Source organism: Drosophila subpulchrella, chromosome 3L, assembly GCF_014743375.2.
Source record: "Drosophila subpulchrella strain 33 F10 #4 breed RU33 chromosome 3L, RU_Dsub_v1.1 Primary Assembly, whole genome shotgun sequence".
In the NCBI taxonomy this organism is placed as follows: domain Eukaryota; kingdom Metazoa; phylum Arthropoda; class Insecta; order Diptera; family Drosophilidae; genus Drosophila; species Drosophila subpulchrella.
Window position 1 is genome coordinate 25,150,727 of NC_050612.1, and position 17,121 is coordinate 25,167,847.

Here is a 17,121-nt window from a genome sequence, read left to right on the forward strand (position 1 = left end):
TGTGCTTGTATTTGTGTTTGCCAATGGTCGACCGCTAAGTGCGCTTAAGCGTCAATCCAAATTGGCCGGCGCTTTGTTCTTCAGCGCTTAGCTGAAAGTGCACTTTACCTTTCTCCACCCCCAGCCCCACTTTCCATTTCCCACCCCCTCCACACACCCCCACAACTTTACAACTCACACAAATGCAAAAGAAGAAAAAAAATGAATACATAAATAACTGCAAACACACACGCACGAGTATTTGAGTACTCGAAACTTATTTGCTATTCACACTCGATTAATCGAAAGCGTTTCGTTTATGGCTTTGATGCAACTTTTATTGGCATAATCGATGGGCAAGTTTTTTAATTGAACTCGACGGCCTGATGGAATGTTGAGGAACTTCCCTTTTAGCCAGTAAGTTTTCAACTGCTTATTTATGTATAACATTTTAACTTCAACTTTTAAAAGTAAATTGTGCTTTATTTGAGAGATTTGTAATAAATATTAAATAAAGAATTCGGTTTGTATAGGGTGTACCTTATAAAGAACTTAAGAGTTTTTAAAAAGATTAAGGAGAGTTTAAACAATTTTGAAGTTAGGGATCGAAATTTCCAGAGTGAAAAATATAATAATAAAATATCAATTTAAGGCTTGCCTTATCTTCGTCATGTTAAACTTAAAGTATATTTGAAAATGTAAATTTCAATACGTTTTCTATGTTTAAAAACTACTTTTCGCTCTAAACATTATCATATGGGTGGGTTTGTGCTTGGAAAAGTAAAATTCAAAAATGTTAATTTTTTAAAATGTTGTATCCTTTAGATTTTTATTTTCTAATGGTGGAATTTTTCGAAAATAAAAAACAGTCTGATATTATTATTTTAGTACGAGATGTTACATCAGTTTTTTTATTCCATTTGTATTTTTTGGTATAGCAGTCACTTCTTAAGGGTTATCAATGAATTTGTTGGTACCATTCTGTAAAATTGAAAATATTTTATGGCCAGTGCCGCATAACGGCTATCGTCTGCACGTCATTCCTGATCCTAATACCAGGGCCATGGCTAAGTGAGTGGCAATGTGTGAGCACGGCAATTTTCAACTATTTATGAGTGCAGGAGCCCCATACCAACGGAACGGTGTGAAAATGTGTGGATGGTTTACGGGGAAAAGCTCTCCTCCTCCGGGACTCTGGCCCATGTAGCTGGTGTTGCCTTTGTGCTAGCCTGTTATTGTTTTGCCAACCAAAGTTGGCACATAAATAATGAAGCACGGGGCATAAGTTCCCATTGATTTCGCAGTGTGTGCAAATGAGTGTGTCTGTGTTTTTACGGCCATGATGGAGGGGGGGTGAGGGACGGCAGTATACCATATGACTCTGGAGATTAAGCCATTGTTTGCACTGAATGTGGCGCTCAGTCTGAGCCGCGGCTTAGCGGCCTGCGTACGCAAACAAAAGTTGTTCAAGGGATTGCAGATTGGATGGAGGAGCGGGTGTGTTAACCCAATTCCGGATGGATGGTACCTGTTACGAGAGCAGGGGTCGATTAGGTCTTTATAAACGCATGCTGAATAGACTCATGTTTGGGAATCCTAATTTTAAAAGGCTACGTTGGCTGTAGTTAAATGGGAAATTAGGATATTAGCAGTTTCGTTCAGTTCACATAAAATAAATAAATATATATATATTTTAATGAATAAATATTTATTAAAAGCCAGATTCATAAGTACCACCTACCTATCAAAGGTTTTTTTGTAAAAGATCTTAACCAAATTATTTTAACAATATTTAAATATTTTATCCCAACTGAACTTCAGATGTTAATATTAATAAATTCAGATAAAATTCTTCATTCTAGAAGTCTACTAACTGGGAAAATCGATTCTTGTTGAGTTTGAAAAATACTTACATAATGAAAGAGACTTTACAAAAGCTTACAGTGTCTTTAAAATCATACATATATCAATATTTTAAAAATATTTAGAAATTAATTCAGAACTTTTAAGTGTTAATATCTGTGAATCTTGAATACAAATATCAAAAGTTATAGCTGAAAAGTCTTCATAAACTGGGAGATATCGATAACAGCTACATTTGAAAGATACTTAATAGTATGTTTACCTTATATTTAACGATATCCTCTCTGTTCCAGCTCCAGCAGTGTAATGCGCCTTGGGGGCAGTGGCATTCCATACGACGGCGACCCCCTGACAATGAGCGCAGCTGGCAACGACTATGCCGAACTCTGTGATCTTGGACCCTCGCGATGGAGTGCCCGACCCTACGGATACAATGCGACCGCAGCGGCAGCCGCCGGCTTTGGCCTTGGGCCCAACATGGGCGGGACGCAGTCGTCATCGAGCGTGCCCACGGGCGGTTCATCGGGCCTCAGTGGTCACCACCTGCGCGGTAGTGGAGCGCCGGGTCCGAGCAGCTTCGAGGCGGAGGACATTGGTCTGGCCTTCGGCATGATCAGTCCACCGCCGGGCAGCGGACCCTACGGCGGATCGTCGGCGGCAGCGGCGGCGGCGGCGGCGGCGGCCGGAGGATCACGCGTTGGCAACAGCACCAGTTCGCTGCGCGGTGCCGGCGGTCGATCCGGACTCTATTACTCGCCGCCGGGCACCTCCTACACGATCATCGAGCGCCCCCACTCGCCGCACTACTACTTCAACTCGGCGGGCGTGCCCACGAAGGGCGGTTCGCTGCCGGGGCGTGGCAGCGCGTATCTCAGCTCCTCACCCGCCAGCCACATGGCCGCTGGAACGGCGGGCACCCTGCCCACCTCGACGGCGGCCAGCGGACGGTCGATGGGCCAGCACGCCAGCAGCAATGGCAACAAGAAGCGGCCCATCTCGCCGGAGCAGGTGCTCCGCATGTTCGGCGCCACCCAGTCGTCATCAGTTCCTACGAGTAGCTATCACTACAGCAACGGCGGCACGCGGGATCGGGATCGCACCGGCAGGCGGAGCCCCGCCAGCAGTCCGCCCTCCACCACCCACCAGGTAAGTGCCTCTCTAAGCCACACGGGGATAATCAAAGATAGCATGATATCAGTCCCAATCTTTAAAGATAAAGTAGCAGAAAAGGTTTTTGAAAAGGGCTAGCATGATAGCACTTGCAATCTGTGAAGGAACAGTAGCTATAAAGTTATAATTCGATATAATTTTCGAACTTCAATGGAAGGTTGTGTTAAAAGTTTTAGCATGATATCAGTATAGATCTATTTTGAAATAGAATGGTAGTTAAATAGTTATGGTACGATATAATTTTCGATCTTCTAAGCAAGTATATTTAAAAAGTTCTAGCATGATATTAGTATCAACCTATTTAGAAATCGTATATAAAATATTTTGGTATTACATCAGTTTCAACACCAAATAGAAAGATACTTGAAAGGTTCTAGAATAAACGATAGGAATGCCATAGATTTAAGTCTGAAAAAGATAATTTCATCCTGATTATATCAATTAGCATTATGAAATCTTTCAGATCGTATGTATTTGTATGACATTTTAATAATTTTCCGTGTGGCCGTGGGTTTTCCCTTCAATAAGTTGTTATATGTCTTTCTAATATCTCTTAATTTTTCAGATTTATCGGGATCGGGAGCGGGAAAGGGATCGCAGTGTCCCGAATATCCACGAACTTACGACGCGAACCGTTTCCATGTCGCGCGACCAGCAAATCGATCATGGATTCGGCATTTGCGTCAAAGGAGGCAAAGACTCAGGTGAGTAAGGGGATTTTGGATTGGTAAAAAAGTTGATACTCATTAATTTTAAAAACTATTTTGGACCTATGTGTGATTATAGTCTTTCGTGTTAGTCCTTGGTAGACATTTTTTATGTATTCAAAAATGTTATTCGGGAATTTCAAGGTTTATATGTACCACCTCTTGGTATTTATTTTGGGTTTCATTGATATATTGTCATCTAATGCTAGCTTAAGTGAAAACGATATGTTGAGCCCTCCGCGTAGCCAAAAAATCTATTCCACTGAAATTTCCCGACCCCTCTTTACCCATTCAATCTATCTGGTGGAACGCCCCTTGCTGTTTGATTTGATGTCACGCCCAGTCGGTTTTGGGTGATGGCCCTTCCTTTAGTTCCTTTTTGGCCTGGGAAGCTCTTAGGTGCAATTTAGTTTTCAATTTCGTTTTATTGTCCGGGTCTCCGAGAGCCGTGTGTCCGTCCGTGTTGCAGTAACCACGTGTATTGGCGTGCATGTTTGTGTGTGACAAACCGCCAGCAGCTTTGACATTTCCAAGTGCATTTTGCACCTGACTACCTTTTTGGCTAACCAGCTTTTCCTGCCTCTTTTCCTCCATTTCCACCTTTGCCCCTCGTACCTACCTTCTTCCTCTCCATTCCCATTTCCTGCTGTAGAATTTATTTTTAGTTTGCAATATGCGGACGGCTTTAAAATCGATAAAAATCTATTTAAGTTGCCCCCGTATGCAGGCTTTTCTTTTCTCGCCTCTGCATCACCCCTTTCTCCCACTCTCTCCTCTTTGGTTTTCCCTCCTTTCTTTACCTCGCCGCCATTGTGAACACTCACACACAGACACATGTGCTTTATAAATTAAACATAAAATGGCTGCCGCACTCCATCCTCAATCCCCTGCAAAATGGCTGAGCTTAATGAAAAACATCGAAAAAAAAAATGGGAAAAACACAGAGGCCCATGGATGAAAAGGGGTCTGGGTAATTTTAGCCTGCGGGGTTTTTGGGGGAACTTTTATTAAAAATTGAGTGTGTGAGCTGGGCTGGCTAATTGATTGCCCCTCCTCTTCTATTTTTCCAATTTTTGTTCGGTTCAGGCTTAGGCGTCTACATCTCACGCATCGAGGAAAATTCGGTGGCCGAGCGCGCCGGTTTGCGACCCGGTGATACAATCCTAGAGGTGAATGGCACCCCCTTCACCTCAATCAATCACGAGGAGGCGCTGAAGGTGAGCATCCAACAGAATATTTACGCCCGCATAAATATTTATATCTCTTTTGATCTTTATTAAATATTTTGTAGTAGCTAATGTTATTTATACTTAGACAAAAATCGATCAAAGCATACAGCAAAGTGGGAAGATGAGAATAGATCCTTTGAACTCTCAAAAATAAATGTTTGTCGTATATTAGAATGTATTGACTAGGGGATGGTTATTCCTTTGACAAAATATTAACAAAAAATGTCACTCTAATAAATCAACAAAATATGTCTAGGGCCTTCCCTAGTGTACATGGAAAGAAAAGCTTAGAAAACAGTTTGATAAATATGTAAAATAAAATGCAATGTGCTTTGAGTGGAACCAATTAAATTCAAGTTTACTTTTACAAATTGTGAGAAGAAATAAAAATGAATAGAAATACGGAGAGAAATTTTCAATATTTTTAGAGTCACGAACAATTCTCTTTTCTGTGTATTTTCTTCTTGTCCACCCTTCGTTTAAATCTCAGCTGCCTTTCGTTCGACCCTGACAGCCTTGTCAAAATTGTTTCTTCCATCAAAAAATATCTAATTTTATTGTACACTTTATTGATTTTTAATGCGATTTTCTAGCCAGGCCATCCTGGTGTATCGACAGCCTCAGTTTGTCAATCGCTGGCTCTTAATAGTTGCCCATAATGGGGTTCTATCCATCAGGCGTGCAAGCATGCCACACATTTATATACCCGCACAACGAGTAAACTGTATTCAGTAGGCCACCATCGTCTTTTATGGCCGACACTTGACAGAGTAGCCAAAAGAAAGGGATTTTCTTAGCCCACCGACGGTGGCAGCTGCCCAAGAACGAAAGTCAATTTATTGTGGAATATTTTATGTGACACGTTATGATAGTCAATATAATTCATTCTCGAACATATTACTATCTGGCCAAAAGGACGATGGGCTCTGGCATGGCACATGGTGTGCCATTTCTCACGCTTTCTATCAATTTAAACTTTAACCGTTTTCGACAGAACTTGTTTGGCAGAAAGCACACACACACACATCGAAGTCGAGCACAAATGCAAATATATAGATTGACATTTTCCCCATTTCCCGGATCGATTGCTGTATGCTTTGAGCAATTTTTCGTAGTTGTTTCCTATACAAGTATATAAATCTTTATGCACTTGATACAGTTTTGTGTGAATATTACTAAACCAAATACGAACATACATTTGAGAAAAACCATGAAAATAAAATCAATAACACACTAATACAAATATACACCGAGAAAAAATTGGCAATAGATTAGTCGCATTTTGTATTCGAATTTTTTTTAAGTATATTTGGTTTTCAGTTTTATAAGTTTTAGACTTTTATAAGTTGGTAGTTTTAGTTGACCGGACTGGCATTTCTTTTTGCAAATAAAGTAGTCAACTTTGCTTTGCTTTTGCCTTTTAAAAATTCCATTTGAGCTACACATCCTTTTAAATAGAAAACTAAGCTGAAAAGGATTTCACAATAAATATATATTCCTGCTGAATGACAGGGAATTCAGCCATAAAAGCTTATGGTGCTGCATTTTAGATTGACAGAACTTTACAAGATTATCAAAAATGGGTGCAGTCGGGTGAAAAGCCCAAGGAAAGCCGACCGCAAACCGAAAAATTAAGACTCTGACCGAAGCTTCAAAACCCCTGAAAGCGGACAACACCTGTGGGGATTCACAGACCAATTTGCACACAGCACCCGCACCTGCCCCCTCGTCCTCGTCCTTGGACCAAACACAATTTTGCACATTCTCACATTAGTTTTTTGGTCAGAAACAATTAAAATAATGACGGCAAATTGTGGCAAGTGACAGTACACTGAAAACTGACAACAAAACTAGACCGCAAAAGCCAGGCCTTTGGGGATTTTCGAACGGGGAAACGAGGATTTCAGAGGACACGCCCACCGTTAAAGTTAATTAATAATTTCGAGCAAATTTTTGGAAAATTCCGCCACCACTCTACGTACACGTTTTTGTCCTAGCAATTTGCGAATTTCAATTTTAGTTTATTAATTTTCATTTAGTACTTTGCTCCTTTTCCTCGCTCTATCTCTTCTTGTTGGTTCATTCCGTTCCGTTCTGCTCGCATCTGTCCACTCTTTTTTGTGTCTCTTCTATTGCCACATTTTTTCTTAACGCAGAGATGTGTGCAGATATTGAAATCGTCACGTCAAATCAGTATGACGGTGCGAGCGCCGCCCACTCTGAACTCGACCGCCCCGCTCCACGGCTTCGGTCCGCCCTCCCGCGACCCCATGTACGCGTCGATGGCACCCCCCCTCCACCCACAGAACCAGGCGGCAGCAGCGGCGGCGGCGGCGGCGGCCTCCGGGGCGGGTCTGCCCTTCCGCCAGACCTGCTCCTGGATGGACCGCCACGGACGACCCGCCTCCCCGCCCATGGAGTACGGGGGCAGGCGCAGCGAGCGACGGGATCGGTGAGTACCCTATATACTACCTATCATATTCATGTTACCGCTCACATATCTCGAACAAACCCAAACCGGAGCTATAAATTATGAATTATTTTAAAATTCATTAACACTTCTTTGAGGACTTAAATCTCTTGAGATCATTTCTTAGCTCTGTATATCTCATGTACATCTCTTATAATCCAAAAAGGGACGATAAATGATGGGTTATTTAAGAAATCTTTAACTCTTCATTGAGGACTTAAATCTCTTAAGATCATGTCAAAGTTTCCACATGCATATCTCTTACAATACAAAAGGACTGATCAATTATTGGTTACTTTAAATCTCTCTACTTTAAATCGTGCTAAAATCTCTTGAGATTTGGAAAGAATATTTATTTTATCATTTACATACTTATAGATTTTTAATCTCAACTAGGTCTGTATTTCAGTAGTCACCAGCAGAGGCAGCATACTTGATAAGTATGATGTTTTGACAAACATTTGTGTCTGTGATTTCTTCTCTGGTCCACGTATGTTGTATACTGTGCATGTGTCGGCATAGCGTCGGCATTGAAAAAACATAGCCCCAGATATAGGCCTACTGTTTTTGCTGGTGACTATTTAAGTATTCAGACTTATATGCTCTAGTATGAAAAACAAATAATAACTCCTTGAAATTCTTAAAGCTATGGAAGCTTTATGATAAATATTTAGTTTAATTAAAATGTAACCTTAAAACAGTACATGTCAAGAGATTATTAAATATACAGAAACCAAGATCGCTAGGATTTCTTAACAAGCTAACCCCTTACCAACCCATCAGGATACGTCGTGTGGAGCTGCTCATCGAGCCTGGTCAATCTCTGGGCCTGATGATCCGTGGCGGCGTGGAGTACGGCCTGGGTATCTTCGTCACTGGCGTGGATAAGGACAGTGTGGCGGATCGATCCGGACTAATGATCGGCGACGAGATCCTCGAGGTCAACGGGCAGTCCTTTCTCGATGTGACGCACGACGAGGCGGTGGGTCAGTTGAAGTACCACAAGCGCATGTCGCTGGTGATACGTGACGTGGGCAAGGTGCCGCACTCCTGCACCTCCATCGAGATGGAGCCCTGGGATGCCTACAGTCCAACGGGCACAAGGTGGGTCCATCTGAGAAACTTGCTTTCGAATTCTACTTAGATAAGTACCTTTGATACCATACAGAGCACGCCGAAAAGGTCAAATTGCGACCATGGTGGAGGAGAAGGCGCGCTCTCTGCTGCCCCGTCATCACTTTGCAAGCCTTTCCTACTATATCGCCGAATATAGTGCGAAAGCAATGACCATAGATGCCTTTGTTGCCGTCTTATTAGAGATGTTAGATACGTACGAGAAGGTGAGTTTTCAAGATGTTTTCTGAGATCTAGGGGTTAGGGAAGGGGAGTTTATAACCTTTTTATTATTAATATTTAAAAATAAAATTCTTTCTTTACTTACAGCACACGCTAGTGACGGAAATACGGGAACTGGTGTTCCCCGAGGATCGCACGCGATACGATGAGCTCGTCTATCGCAGAGAACGCGATCCTTATAGCGTGGATAGGCATAGGGTAAGTCCCCGTAAAACCACATTTTCGGTTATCCCCTATGTAAACCCCTCTATCTTTTACAGCGTAAGGGAGACCCCGCCCGTGATTTGCCGGTAAGCTTTTTAGAAGATTTATTCTACGACACAGACACAATATATACTTAGTTAAGAGAGACACTCTCTACCCCAAACTATACACACTGAGCATGTTCAGCCAAATAAACTCTAACTAAACGTTGACTACTATTCAACCGGTCCACTGTCTACTATTCGTCTATATCTACTCTACTTATATCTATCGCCTACGAAATGTTTATTGTTTAGTATATCTTTCTCTTCTTGCTGTTGTCGTTGATAATTGTTGTCACTGTATGTTTGTAACTTTTACATTTAATTTATCTGTTTCAACTGTAGACGAAATACAAATAACACTCGACAAAAGAAAATCCAAACCAAACTTGTAGTTTAATTGTTGAACGAGATACACTTGATACTTTCTTTAGCCACCCAACTCCAAACCAGTTAATGCTTCTTTCATTTCCCCAAATGTTGCATGTAATTTTCTTTTAGTTTTCTTTTTGACAAAGCTTTCAGAAACTCGCTTCCATCTGATTCGGCCCTTTGCAAGTAAAATTGCATTTCAAAACAAAAACAATCAAATCGAATGTCAATTTTTCCAAAACAAAAACACATATACATAGATACAACTTTAGTTACATTGTAGTGGCAAAGTTTTTACATCATTTTTAGCCATAAGAAAAAAGGCGTTGGCGGATTAATTTAAATTAAGCTAAAACGAAATAAATTCGATCAAAAACATTGGGAAATTCGAACCAATTTGTTTATTTACAAAGGTACAGTCGACTCTTATTGAGCCAAACTGTAAGTGTAAATACAATTGTGGGCTGTGACAAGGTGTCACTTAGATAAAATAGTTATTTTTAAATTTAGTACTACGTTTAAGTAACAAAGTTACTGTAAAATATCACATCGAATCTATGTAATCCCACACCGAAAATGCACCTAAAGGTTAACCAAGAAACCACAACAGTCACCAAGAATCAGCACCAAAATATGCATATAAATACCAATCAATATAACTATCGACCGATCTACGAATGCACTCCCAGACACTCTATCTCTGTCGCTCTACAGCTCTGACTTCTAGACGCTATCTCTGTCTAGCTCTCTTTACCTCTTTCTGTCTCTGTCTATGCTCGGTAGAATTCTACGGAAGCCTAGATTAGAACCCCTGTCACTCACCAACTCACTCTCAAACTGTTCAGCTGTCACTGTCTCACTCACTCTCGCTCTGAATCGTATGCAAACCGAATCCGTTCCCCAACAGGTAACAGCCGACGATTTGGAAATAATAGCCGCCACCGGACGGAGTCCTTCGTCGGACTCGGGCCTGGGCATGACCGTAACGGATATACATAAACGGTACCTAGTCAATAACCAAAAACCCCTATACCATTTCCCAAAATATTCCAGTCCCGTCCTGAACAGTGTTGGAAAAGATAGTAGTAATTATCCCAAAGAAATATTATGCCAGTAATATTGATGAAGTTTAGAGCTTGAGTTAGGTCTAATGGTTAGAAAACTGATTAAGTTAAAATGATATCCTATCCTATCCTATAACATAGAAAAAGCTTTAACAAATTATTGTAGCTCAGTGTCAAATGAATCATTTGTCCAGGGTTATTTGAAGTCCGTATGTTGAATATAATGAGTCGCTAACTTTATTTAAGCTATAGTTTAGTTATATAGAAAATGAAAATAATATTGTTATAGACCATCTCCAACACTGATCCCTCACCACCCACCATCCCACCATAACTGTTAACTGACCTGTGTATATGTATACGATAGACCCGCACTACAGTTGCCCCATCGGCCCATGTCGGCGGGACCCATACTGCATCGCTCACAGCCAGCATCACATTATCAGACAGCAAGCAACCAGTCCTCATCATCATTATCGCCTCCACAACAACAACAACAGCAGCAACACCAGCAGCAACATCTGAAACAGCAGCAACATTATCCACCCCATCATGCCTCATTGCGTCATCTGGGCGGAATCGGAGGCAACGTGGGATCTGGTCGTCATCATCACTATCCGTTGGGACCAAGTCAATTGAAATTCAAGCAGGCCAAAGACAATCAGCAACAGGTCAGGACCGAAACGAGTAGGGCGCATAGGGTAGCAAAGCTATTTTCACTGTTCCTCAAGCTGTTCTATTCTGAAATTTTCAGATCTGGATAAGATCTCTATCTCAAAGCATTCGATTTTACGCTTCTATATAAAAAGTACTTGCAGAGTCTTCTCAGAAAGTTTTCCAAAACTTTCCTATTTCTATAATATATTCCATAGGGTTTTTATATATTATTTCCTTATAGGTTTTTGATTAAGAAAAAAATTGACATTCGGCTATAAAATCGCCGAGATTTACGTTTTCAAGCTCTTTGTCTGTCTGGTGTATATGTTTTATTTTACTTTGTATCTTTAGTGTCTTTATTGCTCTATCTCTTTCTACTTTTTGTATCGTTGTCTCTCTTTGTGTGTAACGTCTATTGTCGTTTTTTTTATAGTTTTAAATCTTTTTCCATGTTTGTCCAACTGCTCAATGTGGTTTATGTTTACGTTTTCGTCTCTGTTTCCGGTTATGTTGTATTTCCTTTTTAAATGTTGTCCAATTGGCTATTGAGTGTTGTAATACTGTTAAGTCGCATTAAGACCAGACCAGTGCCAAACTGAATTGGTCAACAGCAGAAAAGCATTTAAGCCGTCGAACAATATATACTATGTAAACTCTTTTATCCCGGCTTAGGAATACGGCTGTGATGAGCACAGAACTCGCCGGGGTAGCGAAACCCTTTTACCGGAATACGAACCAGATGCGGTGAGTAAGCGAAGCGATCGCGATTTTATTGTAGGATATCCCAGGGTATAGCTAGATAGATTTCTGTAAACTCTACACACTCGAAATCTTCCATTAGATCATTTCATGAAGATCCATTTCATGATCAGCACACACTTCTTTGAACTTACCTCTTGAAACTGTACCATTTAAGAAAATGTCCACTTAATTTGTTGTGTACTTTATTCTTTGTATCTGTAACTGTATCTATAGTATGTTAATCTAACTAACACTAGACTTAAGCACTATAACCTATATGTGGGTTATGTGGGGCTATATATATGTATGGGCAGCATGTTTGCCTAGCCAGTAAGACCTCCTCACATCTTGTCGTGCATGGAGCCCTCGGCCACCATGGGTAGATGGTAATCGCGGGGCGGCGTAAAGGGTCGCACAAAGTGTCGCCACTGGCGGTGGTGCAGGGGCGGGGGCGGCTGGATGGGCGTGGTCACGGTGGTCGCCACCGCATGGTGGTGCTGCTGATGGCAACTGTTGGGCTCAAATTTCGGGCGTGGTATGCGCAACTGTTTGATCTCCGTCAAATAGGTTTCCATGTTGTCGCCAGTCGCCTGTTGATGTTTGATTTGTTTAAATGATTTGTTGTTCTTTGGCCAAGTTGCAATCAGTGTGGAGTGGACTTTGTTTGACGGTTTGACATTGCACTCGATGGGAAAAAGTCAGGGAAAATAAATAAAGGGCTTGGGGGTCCTAGGTGTCCTGGGATATCGAGCGTAAAGTTTGCAAACCAGTTCAATTCTAATTGCAGTTCTAATGAAGTGGTATTTTGATAGATAGGGGTTTTTACACTCGTTTTGTGATTCAATTAAGACAGAATTTATTATGGCATGATTTATTAAAGTGCTATTTAGCTAATGTCTTAGATTGAAAGCAGAAATACTTTGAAAGTGAGGCAAAACATATTAAATGGCTTTCGAGGGACTTGAAAAATTTAAAACTAAGTAAAGCTTTCAAAGTAAACTCGATTTGACTCATGGTATCATAATTACTTAACTCAGTACAAATCATGGCAATAATATGATGAAGAATTCCAAAAGAAAGTGCTTGGAAACTCAAAGAATCCCCAAAGATTCAGTAATTTATTTGCAAACCCAACTCCGTTAAAACTCTTTCCTTAGAGCAAGAATCACTCTGCAATGAAAACCTATTTTAATGAACAGCCAACTTCAGTTATTCACTTAAGTTCTTATTTGATTTAGAGGGAAACGTTTCGTACTTGAATCTTTTGATGAATGTTTCCCCTTTGAGCAAACTTCGCCGACCAGGCCACTCGGCTCTCACCCACAACTTGTTGAGTAAGTGCAGAAAAAGTGAAAGTAAACTCACCGCCAAAACCCCAATGGTACGGTATGTGGTGTATTCGGGCTAGAAGACAAGACAGGAAAATTGCAATAATTTCCGCAAAAGGCGTTCAACCGTATCACATGCAGGCAGTCAAGTTCAGGGCAGGATTTTCATTTGGTTCGCACGAAAATTGATTTGGATTTGGTGGTGGGGCGGCAGGGCAGTCGGGGAACTGAGAAGCTAAACGGCTTGCGATCCGCTTGCTTAGCCCTGTTTACACAGCTGACACCATTTGGGCCAGCTTGACCGACCGATGAACGATGGTCCAATGGCCAATGGTCGATGGACGACGGACGATGGACGGAACCGACCCAGACGGCAGCTGAGTAACCAGTTTGATTTCAACTACAACTGACAAACAACTTTTTGTTGGATGTCGCTTGTCTGGCTTATGGGACACTCACTTTTTCGAAATTACAGGGACCCAGAGAAGGGGATAGAAATCGAGGTGGTACGGCAATGGGAGCGGGAGATCAGCCGGAGACCAAAAACTCAAAAGTGGGTCATTAGAGAAATGTACTAAATAAGGTACAAAACTTTGTCAAGAGCATAACGTAAACGTAAATGGAAAGTAAATTGTTGTAGCCTGTACATGCTTCGAAGTTGTTTATAATGTAAATAAACCATTTGAATGCGTAGCGAAAACCAGTAAGAAGCTGAAAAACAAAAACAAATCCAAATCCGGTCTACAAATTCAATGGGTGTGAAATATAATTATGAGATTGGGGCCCAGTTGGTTGGCTGTCAGATTGAAGACCCCCATTCTGTCAATGGAGAACACTCTTACCCATCATAATGAGAACCTTAATTGAGGCGAGGGGAAAGGTTGGGGAGTTAGGGAGGTGTGAAGTCTTGAATCTTGATTAACCGTTATGACAAACTCTTTTACGTCTATCCATTATGTTGTTTTAGCAATCCGGGCAGCTTGTCATCTTTGACATTATTCATTATACTCGACTGGGTTCCCCGGGGGTTAGGTAATTAAGTTACCTTTTAGATACCCTAAGAAAATTTTAAGTGTTTAGGATGCCTCAAGGTGGTATTCGAAGATCGAAGGTTATATTTATAATCTAACATAGTCGCAAATGAATTTCAAATTTATATCATTGAAGGAATGTATATTAAGCAACAAGTCAAGTGTTCTTTAGCTATTCAGTTACTTTATTTATTTATTAATCAATTTAAATTTAGTAAAAAAAATCCCATATCAAATATAGCTATACTCTTTGAAATCCTACCAACTAAAGTTGTTAATCTCTAAATATTATAGAGTTGCCTGGGGTCAATATCTTTTATTGCATTTGACATTTTTCGATAGGTGACAGTTTCGCAAGCCTCAATTTTATTTGAATTTAAAAAACCTAATTTGTTCGACCTTGCAATGGCATTAATAAAATCCAGCTTTGGGGACTGAAAAACGTTCGGCAACTCCATCGATGCGGTGGACCAATGTTGAGCTCGAAATCGGTTCCCCCCCCTATCTTCATTGCGTATCTAATGACAGTTCCCCAAAAACCCCTCAGCCACCGAATGGACAACGAGGTCAATGGCATGTGCTATGAATGATGATTGCCAGCTTTTCGATTCGAGTTACAAAAATTGAGCTACTACCAATAAGATGTGGCTACAAAAAAAGTCATCATCAAACACGACAACACAAATCTTGGCTGCAAAAGTTTGCAAAGTCATAGATTTGATTGATTTTGAAATGGTTGCCCTGAGCAGCTTACCAAAAGACTCCAAAAACGATTGAAAAATGCTACGAAAATAATGTGTGCGTAGGGAAAATACAGTTAAAAGGTCTGACAACCTTACAATTGACTGAAAGTTTTCATTATTGTCTGGAAAATTCTCTTTCTCTTTCCCGTGAAAGTTGTGCTTCCCGGTTTTTAAACGTTGAAGTCAAAGTTGTTCCTTCTGGTGAAATTTTTCTGGTTCTGCCAGTCGGAAGCTTTTTTTCTCTTAAACTTTTCCAAAAACTTAAACAAAAGGTGAACACTTAATTTGTTGTCGTATTCACACTATTGTTATGCCAGCGATGAAGTCAGATGTTGGAGCTCTTTGTTGTGACACTGGGATATGAATAATTTTTGTTCACATTCGGGTCTAGCTCATTGACCTAAAAAGCAACTGACAGCTGACCGAATGTCTAAGAATAATTTATTAAATCTCTAAATCTGATTTTGTCGATCGGCTGGGATGAGAAGTGGGTCAGAGTTGGCTGGAAATGATTGGTTGACTGAAACCAATTTTGATGAATGCCCAAAGAGCGGTCTTTCTGTTAATATGCGGAACAACGTTTTTTATTGGAGCAATCTCCATTAAGTTTCTCCTCCGGAAAAAGGGGTATTCTTATTTATGCCTTTTCCAATGGCAATTACTTTAGTCAGTTGTCAGTGCCCTTAGGCCCAGAGACACTCTGAAAGGCTGTCCAAAAAGCCATTAAAAGCATTTCGTTCGTTCTGTGTTTTATGCGCATTTCTTCTGAACCTTTTCGGCTTTCCCTACAGCCGACAGCCGATGTTCTTTTTTTCTGGGTCGAAATGTTTAGCAACTATTTCGCAGTCTTAACCACCTAGAATCCCCCACCTCCCTCCTCCACCATTTTCGTCAGCAACTTAATTGCAAAAAAAGAAAGACAACAGATCAACCAAAACGATTCAACTTCATTGTGGCAATTAAAAAAGGCAACAAAAAAAATGAAAAACAAAGGAAATTAGCTCAGCCGAAAAAAGGTGAGAAATAGAAGTTAATTGAATGCAAAATGCAAAGCAATAAAACAGTGTCTGTCTTCTGGCAAAAAAGGCCCCAAAAAACGAATTGCGATGATATAACCAGAGAAGAGCCAGGCAAAACTTCTGCTGGCTTTACTATAATAATATTTATGCAATAATTCGGTGGCAAACAGAGCGCGAAATGTAACGAAACGCGAGATTTGTCAACTCCACAGGCAACTTGTTTCTCGTTCAATTTAAGCCTGGTTATACGCACTTTTAGCTGATGCTCGTTGGCCGCACAAAATTGTGGTAAACGTATATTCAGAGCCCTCTGATGACTGGGATTTCAACCTCACGCTCGAACCGACGACGCGCGACTGAAACTGCAGACTTTTCTGAAGGTAGAGCTGCGGCTCAGTCCAAAGTTGCTGCTGCCGGTTGTAGTTGCTCATGTTGCTGCTTTGCTGTTGCTGCTGCTGCTGCCAAAAGCCAACGATGCCCAGCCAGCCGCAGCAGCAGAGCTACTCTTTTTTGGCCAGAGTCGTGGGCAGATGGTAGAGCGTTTGACCAAAATATCAAAAGACCTTGCAACATGATATAAATAGCAGTGGAGTTGAACTTCCGTATTAAAAAATACCAAGTAAATCGAGGAAAATAAGCCTACTCAAGAAAAAAATCCTTGGAATTGAAAAATAGGATGATAAATGAATAAAAATAACATTTTATAATAACTAAAAAAAATAGTGTTTCTAATATTTAAAACAAAATTGACACTTATTTAAAATTTTCAGGGTAAAATATACAAAGTCAGTCCATATCTATATATTTAAATTTGAAATATTAGTAAGATGAATTAAATTTCAAGAAGAGAATTTATGGAATATGAGCAAATGCCAATTTGGCTGGGAAGATTTTTTTCTCATGTACTATTCTTAATAATTAAGAACTCTTAATCTCTTTAGAAACAATAACACTTTCCCATCTTTTAGAATAAGTACGACAATTATATTAATACACTTAAACGTATTCGAAAATAGGCTTAGAAATTAAGACCTAACATCTACAAAAATAATTTAATTAGCATTCAGATTTATGGCATCATTTTCTTTTTCGCTTTTGTATACCAAAAAAAATTTTTCATTTCATAATATTGTGTTGCTATTACGGG

General features: G+C 40.4%; 2 protein-coding genes across 3 annotated transcripts in view; one reads left to right on the forward strand and one right to left on the reverse strand.

Moving 5' to 3' along the window:
• Nucleotides 1–17,121, forward strand: part of LOC119555568 (homeobox protein prospero) — a 40,391-nt gene that overhangs the window by 11,185 nt on the left and 12,085 nt on the right. Inside the window, 11 exon segments of the mRNA XM_037867019.1 lie at nt 2,136–2,988; nt 3,578–3,716; nt 4,806–4,936; nt 7,105–7,400; nt 8,202–8,522; nt 8,587–8,758; nt 8,862–8,972; nt 9,035–9,064; nt 10,299–10,393; nt 10,823–11,126; nt 11,785–11,856. Of these exon segments, the coding sequence (XP_037722947.1) occupies nt 2,149–2,988; nt 3,578–3,716; nt 4,806–4,936; nt 7,105–7,400; nt 8,202–8,522; nt 8,587–8,758; nt 8,862–8,972; nt 9,035–9,064; nt 10,299–10,393; nt 10,823–11,126; nt 11,785–11,856 (2,511 nt within the window). The 5' untranslated portion in view covers nt 2,136–2,148.
• Nucleotides 12,040–16,329, reverse strand: LOC119555567. Of its 2 annotated transcripts, XM_037867018.1 has the most exons (3): nt 16,228–16,329; nt 13,219–13,257; nt 12,040–12,443 (listed from the first exon to the last, which is right to left on the reverse strand). In XM_037867018.1, exon 3 carries the CDS (start codon nt 12,426–12,428, stop codon nt 12,195–12,197), a length of 234 nt encoding a protein of 77 aa, XP_037722946.1. In that variant the 5' UTR covers nt 12,429–12,443; nt 13,219–13,257; nt 16,228–16,329; the 3' UTR covers nt 12,040–12,194. The 2 variants fall into 2 exon arrangements, with proteins under 2 accessions (XP_037722946.1, XP_037722945.1); XM_037867017.1 differs by lacking the exon at nt 13,219–13,257 and having other exon boundaries at nt 16,228–16,326.